The 7,737-nt window shown below is 42.6% G+C and overlaps 1 protein-coding gene across 1 annotated transcript; it reads right to left on the minus strand.

Moving 5' to 3' along the window:
* Positions 1–352: 352 nt before the first annotated feature.
* LOC148274931 (basic helix-loop-helix ARNT-like protein 1) lies at positions 353–6,433 on the minus strand. The gene has a single exon (XM_088236441.1). The coding sequence runs from the start codon at positions 4,885–4,887 to the stop codon at positions 3,235–3,237; it is 1,653 nt and encodes a 550-aa protein (XP_088092567.1). The 5' UTR covers positions 4,888–6,433; the 3' UTR covers positions 353–3,234.
* Positions 6,434–7,737: the final 1,304 nt, after the last annotated feature.

Here is a 7,737-nt window from a genome sequence, read left to right on the forward strand (position 1 = left end):
ATTAGAATTTTATGAGAGCAAGGGAATCGAGAAGGACAACATCTTAAAATACCAAAAATCTTTTATTATGGTCCTTAAAATATAGCTTGATTAGAATGACAGCTGTCAAACTAATTTCATTAGTGATAGGAAATTACTGATCACTGATCAAATCGATTTTATCAGTTATTTCATGCAATCATGAAACTCTATTTCCGAAAATTTATATAAAAAACGCAAAAAAAAGCCTAGTGTGTTTAACACAATTATTCAACAAAAAATTGGACATATATACTTTTTTCATGAACAACGTCAAATGAATTATTTTTTTATTCGATCAATTTACATTGATCAATTTGTTCCATCTCTAACGTTTTTGCAAAATGATGTAACCTTGTAAGAACGTCATTAATAATTAGGTTTATTTTAATTTCCTTTTAGTTTTAACGCTGATTTTTTGTATTAATGTTGATTTATGTTTCAATCATTGTATTAAAAAAATAAATTAACACGCCAGATGCAAATGATTTTTCGTGTGTCAATATAAATAACTCCTTTGACGTTACTACAAAGTTATGTCGTCGCTTTTTCTGACAGCTGTCATTCTAATCACGTTACATTTTAAGGACTATAGTTTAATTATTCTCGTAAATAATGACTGCGTTGTACTCTTTTAAACTGTAAACCCTAAATTATGTCGTTTTCTTTTGTTGAGTTAAACAAAAATAGTCAATAAAATCAACGATTTTTTTATTTATCTGATTTGTGATTTTAATATGATTAAATCATGCCAACCCTGAACCTGATTTACCATAATAAAACAATGAATCGCCTTCGATGCTTTACTTAATAAAGAATGTTTACTATTCTTAATATTATCATTTTTGATTGGAGATTCTCTAATAAAATTAAATGTTATGATAAGGTAGGTATCCAAATAAAATCATAAATAATAAACCGATTTATATTATCATGTAAATGTACCGCAAATAATTAGCATGGTCAAATATATAATTTCATTTTTGTAGTTGATAATTTCCTACCCCGAAACCACTTGCGGTTGCGAATTATTATAAATGTAAAATAATGTAAGTACATTTGTATTGTATTTTTCCGCGGAAGATATACAGGCAACCCACGCATAACAGGGAATGAAATAGCGTATTGGGTTATATGGCTGCGAAATAAGTTAAGAGAATCGTTCATAAGACTGTCATATTCTTTGTTACGGGACGTGATTTAAATAACAAAACTGGAACTCGTCAAATGGACTGCGGAACTAAACATTAAATGGACTTTTGTCGAACTACCCTTCGCTTCGTACGAATGACGAAATTCAGTGGTTTAATTTTTTTTTAAAGTATAATTGTTAACAGACAACCTAAACCAAAAATTTTATTGCATCATTGCAATGATATTCAAAATTTTGAAATTACTTTATCCGTGACGTCACGAGTTGTCGTCGGTGAGACGTGCTGAATTTAAAAGTAGAACTCCTAATATACTAAATGTTGAAAAAAAATTGAAACTGGAAATCTATCACAAAACATAATAAAGCTAAGTGAAAAATTGATTACTGTTCACAAGAACTTGTGACGTTTCAAAGTAATTCATATTTATTAAAACCGTTTTTTTCAATTTTTTCATACATTTACGTTAAACTTCGCCGTAAGATATGGTTTAATTTTTACCGCGCGTGAGAAAGCATTTTTTATATCCACTGAACATATTATTGACGATTAGGGAGATCATTTTGTCACCTAAACCGCATCTTGCCAGCTCTGAGGATATTCATGGATGTCTATGGAATATAATTTAGATGATGCACAGTGATGAAATTCTAAATTGAGGAACGTTTTTTCAAAACACGACATTCGCTCGAAACGGAATTTTTAAAGGGAGCGTATTTTGTGATTCGCGTTAAACCGCGTAAACAATCTTTGTTTTAAAAATTACAACTTACAACTAAAGCTGAAGGAAATCTAATTGAGAGTTTATACTATTCTTTTATATTTAATGAGCATCCAATATAAATTATGAAATCAGGGAAAAAAAAATACACGATTAATATCGTTTTTCAGTAGTGTGAGACTGATAGTTTTTTTAAGCCGGTTTTTAGCGTGTTTTAGTGAGTTTTTTCAGGTAATCGATGCGTCTCAATACTGGATTTATTTTTTTTTAATCAAGACGCCATTCGGTGCGAATATCATGTTTTGAAAAAACGGTCCTCAATTATATTCAGTTTAAGTTGACACAAACATAGGACAATACGTATATTTGCGCTGTAAGAAATATACAATCAAAACAGTGTTATGCGGGAGTTGCCTGTAATCATTTCGGACCTTCGGAGTGCCTGGTTTACAATAACCTGACCCGAAGTGTAATAATAAGAATACATTCATATACATTTTGGACCTTTCATAGATTACCTAATAAATGTATAAAATTGGTTCTCCATAGTAGGGAGGTGTTAATACATACACCATTTAACAAACTTAACAATACATTGTAATATAATCTAGTAATTCGATCCGTTAGAGTTTTATATTCAACCTTTGGCAAAGGCATTGTTACAATTCCAATAATTCACACATTTTAAAAACATCAATACATTTAGAAAGTGCAATCACAACGAGTGGACATAAACAATAATTATTCATTGCAATAATTCACAGTGGATAAGAAAAAGAACTGCCTATGTAGGTACACACATTCAATGTTCTATACCCGCTACTATAAATGAATAGTGCCGTATCACACGGTAAGGTGTTTCATATCATATTATACTGCACACTATCGGAAATGTTTATGCCACCAATAATTATTAAAAATAAAATCAACCATTTATTTACCTTCCATAAGCTCTGCCACATCAATTATAATCAAATTCGTTTCAAGTTCCAAACTTGGCCAGCACGATAGTTTGACGATTGAGTAAATTTAAATAGGTAGGTAGTTATTACTAAACACGTAGAGGTTAATAACAGTAGCTAAAACATCCGTAGAAACTTCGATTAACTGCACAACGTATAATATACTATATGTTTATTCGAGAAAATATTATTAAGTAAAGTTTGTTTAAATAATTTGTAATTTGTGTCCGGCGATTCGGTAAAATAGTATATTGTCGACCTCTACGCAGCTTAAAAAAACACGAGAACTAATGCGAACCTTTTCGTATTTTTGAGAACAAATAAATAATTTTTAAAAACTGATTAAATAGGTATAGTATAATGTATCTTAAAAAGCCGATCACTAAGCGAGGTCTTTATCGAAATCTGCGGGTTGTATTTCACCTCGGCACAGTCGTTTGCACGCGCTATCCAGGCTGTTCCCGGATCTCTTGAGGGCGCCCGACAGGGACATGACGGATATACTCTTCATGATGGAGGACTTGACGTCCGACTGCGTGGGCGGGATGATGGTGAGCGACTCCAGCGTGTTGGCGGACGGCTGCGGGGAGTTCTCCGGGTCGAGGGAAAACTCCACCTGGGAAGGTCTCCTACTACGCTTGGAGTCAAGATGGGATATAAGGTTTATTATTACCTTCTCTATCAACTTCGGATCTTCGACCCCCATTTCGTCGTCGTTAGAAATGCGTTTCAAGGCAGCGTGCGTCTTATCCAAATCGATGGTGGCCAAATACCGATTTCTCATTTCGGAAATCATCTCCATCCCGTCCTTTTCAGAAACGAGGGAGTTAATGCAGACAAAACTTTGAGCGGCCTTCGTCGTCCGGTCTATCTCCAAAAAGCCTTTGGTGCGCAGGTACATGAAGTGTCCCGTCCTGGACACCAGGCGATAACAGGACTCCCCGTAGGGATTGTTCCCGTCGTACATCTGGCGGAGAGCGATCACGACCCACCGCACGTCGTCCTTGTGCATGAAGGTGAAGGCGGACACGCCGATCACCTCCTCCGACATGTAGCCGGCCACCAGAGATATGCGCTGGTCGCAGTGCACGATGCGGCCGTCCACCAGGTGACGCGTCCAGTACTCCTGCTTGCTGGCCTCCAGCAGCCGGCTGGGGACGACGGAGTGGTCCAGCACGCGCACGAGCCCCACGAACACGACGTCGTTGCCGCTGGACGACACGGCGCGGTCCTTGCGCACGCGCTGGCGGCGGATGGGGTGCAGCGCGCCCGCCGCGCCCGCGCGGTCGGAGCGCCGGAAGGAGCCGTCCACGCGGCACACGGAGTACTGCGGCGGCTCCGAGCGGCTGCCGGCGCGCGCCAGGCGCACCAGGAAGTCCCTGCGCTCCGTGGAGATTGCCGCGGACCCGTCCGGGGACTGCGCGCACTGATACTTCAGGTTTTCCTTCACGCGCTCCACGTCGTCGGGGTGCGTAAAGCCCAGTATATTCTGCCCGAGAAAATCTATTTGAGTATAGCCCAGGTACGATACTATGTTGGAGGAGACGACTACTATGAGGCCCTTTACGGTGATGGTGAGCAAGAAGCCCCCCATGAGCTCGAGGAAGGCCTGGAGCACGCCGGGGCCCACGTCCGAGTGGCAGGGCTTGACGGAGTCCCCGAACACGTGCTCCTTACGGAGGTCGTGGGCGGCCAGGCGCAGGATGCTGGTCTTGTCCACCTTCTTGGTGGACTCGGCCACGAGGGGCACGAGGCTGGCCAGCTCGCCGATGTGAGTGTTGAGCGTGGTTCTCCTGTCCTTCTCGGCCTTCTTCCTGGCCTCGCGGTCGCTGCTCCGGAGGGTGCCGGCGAGGTTGAGGTGGGAGCCGTCGCTGTCGTAGCTCTCGTAGTAGGGCTCCCCGGCCGAGCGGGGAGAGGACGCCGCCCCGTGGCAGCCGCCCGAGGCGCCCCCGACTCCCGCGACGCCAGCGCTCTCCTCGAACAAGGGGCGGCTAGAAGATGCCATGCTGTAGCTTTGCCTCGCTGAGGTTTTCATTGACGATACTTTCGATCAACGTTAAAACATTTTTTTAAAACTGATTTTTTCACACAATTTTGATACGGCGAATCCAATTTATATTTTGTATGTAATCATTGTTGTCGATGATACACTGAGATAAGTTTGCAGCACACTCGTTAGTTTTTTTTTGCATTCGATTAAGAATTGCATTATAAATTCATTCGAGCATTTGTTGTTTTTATTTACTACTTAAAATAAAAGTTTCCAGGTTTTATTTTGTATGTTTAAATATTTTACTATTCTGTCAATTGCTAAATTGGCACAAGGCGGGAAAACACGACTGTTTCTTTTCTCGTTCCACACTATTCGCTGATTGCGCCGATCTGTCACATCACGCAGATATAAACTGCAGGCCGCTTTTTTTCTGTTTTCGTTATTTTGTACATAAAATAGAATACATGGCGAAAAAGCCACCGGTTGCACGGTACTGCGACCTGCGACCGACCGGTGAATGAGCTACAATCGAAGAATACCAACACTGACCAACACTACGATGAATTTTATTTATCAAACGTCAAACACAAGTCCGCACGACGCGCAAGGTCACGGCGTTATCTATCGTACAAAACGTTTAACCTTCGAATCCATTTTTCAGACACATTCTTGATATAAAATTCCAATAATGTTTATTAATACCCTTTTCTACGAGCATCACTCGTCGGATACTTTGCGATGAATTTAAAACACTCAAAGTTGCAAATGCTGACCGGATAAGCACTAGCGCCACACTGCACACAGCATTATGTACCGCGAACAACTGGTGCAACTATACTGCAGCCGGCGCAACGGGCGATGACGATATTCGCCCTGCGCTCTGGGCAATTGTGTTCACATGACGCCTGCTGGGATGCCTGCATACGAGCGACAATGTTTCACTGGCGATAAAATAAATGAGTTCATTCAATTATGACAGTCTTATCAGAAACCACTAAGAATCTGTTTAAAACTAGATTCCTGTTGTTTTCTATACAAAAAACAAAAAACTAAACAATTCTTTATCTTTTAAACTACACATTTCTGCAAAAATCAACGAAATTATTTTTCAAAACATTCGTTTATATTAATAAAAAGCAAAATAAAGCATGTCTAGCTAATAATGTGACAGCTGAGGTTTCCGTTCGCGGTACCTACAGGTGGCTTAGCACGAATTACTTCGATAATCGCATACTTCTACCCGAAAACTAATAGACAGGGTAGTACAAAGTGGATTTTATTCGTCTTCGTGTCAGCGAAGGAAATTCCGGGAAAACCGGTTAAAAACTGATCTTTTTTCTATGGATTCGTCCACTGACAGCGACAGCTACGTAATCGCAGCGCTCCCCTGCCGACGAGTCTTAATTTGAGTTAATAATGTTTAAAAACAAATTCTATAAATATAATTACAATGCTTTCACGTTGTTTTAAGTACGCAAAATGATGTTGTACATTTTTACAGACGTTTCGTAGACGCTTGAAGCCTTAAGTGAATCAAATGTTCACCGATATTATGGAGTATATAGAAAGAGGTTAAGTTTTACTTAGAGAGTTTAGTCAACATTATATTTGTTGCCGACGTAAAAGTACATGCACCAACTTGGCGGCCCTTCCTGGGGTTTTAATGTAGCATAGGAGGCTTCAGTATGTGTAAGCGATCTACCACCTCCTCAATAAAGACTAGTATTTGTCACTTTCGGGGGTGGTGATCGCCATACTGAAGCCCACATATAGATTAGAATTCATGAAAATATTTGTATGCCCATAATGTGTTTTTATGTTGTTCTGTATGAGTGTTGATCGCCGCGCGGTCGGCGGGGAACTGCGGCCGGTAGCGGGAGGGTGGGGACCTTATACGTGGCGCGAGAGAGACCGATAGAGCCGGCAAATGTGCTCGCTATCTCTCTCGCCGCGTGATTGGTCAACCTAGCACCGCCCGCTATTGGCCTAGCCCACCGCCGCACGGCAAAATGTTGTATATATAGCCCCGCCGGGGAAAATAAAGTCAGTCATCTCACCACACTACTAAGGCTTTCTACTCTCCACTTCACCTCCCTACCTCGCTTCAAACCGGACCTCATCGCCACCTGGATTCGAACACCGCTACCCCCCTGGACTTGGAACTCGGATACTCTTTGGATTGGATTTTGGACCCCGGATAATTTGGACCCTTGGATACTTCCCCGGAACACACCCCGCCGTTCCCACCGACGGAGAGATACCGGCCTTACAACCCGGTTGCCTGACTCAGGATTGCGGCCGCCAGCGCTACTCGCTAGCGACCCCGCAAGGGATCTCTAGGCGACGATACCTCCCCCGGAGCTTATCGTTCGTCGGCCGAGGCCCGCCTACGCCCGGCCACTCTGCGTTTGACACCAGCACCTATAGAAATACAGTTCTTGTGACGGGCGCGATTGCTACGGACGAAGCAGTGATCCGCCGCGTCTGTTACAAGTTGGTCCTTCGAGCCGGATATTCATCGCAGAGCGCCTAGAGATGACTTCGAGAACCCCTTCACTCCGCTCGGGTCGAGGAGGCACGGAACCAAGAGAAGACCCTGCTACAGATCAGGACTCAGCCGAGTCGGACACATCCGAAGATACAGTCCAGCGGCTGAGGACGCAGGTTCGAACGCTCCGTGCTTCACTACACGATCAAGACCGACGCGTGCCCTTGGAAACGAATCCCGAGCCCGCGCCGCGTGCTACGGAGATGGACGGCATCATGACGGTGCTGTCAAAAATGGCGATTCTACTAGAGGCTTCGCAAGGAAGAAGCCCGACTTCAGCCCCAGAGGACGTTAGCAGAGTCGGCGCCATGATAGCGCGCCAATCTACTGCCAAGGACCTACCC

This window comes from Micrasema longulum, unplaced genomic scaffold (assembly GCF_059751315.1).
Source record: "Micrasema longulum isolate JH-2025_06_02 unplaced genomic scaffold, ASM5975131v1 h1tg001557l, whole genome shotgun sequence".
NCBI lineage: Eukaryota > Metazoa > Arthropoda > Insecta > Trichoptera > Brachycentridae > Micrasema > Micrasema longulum.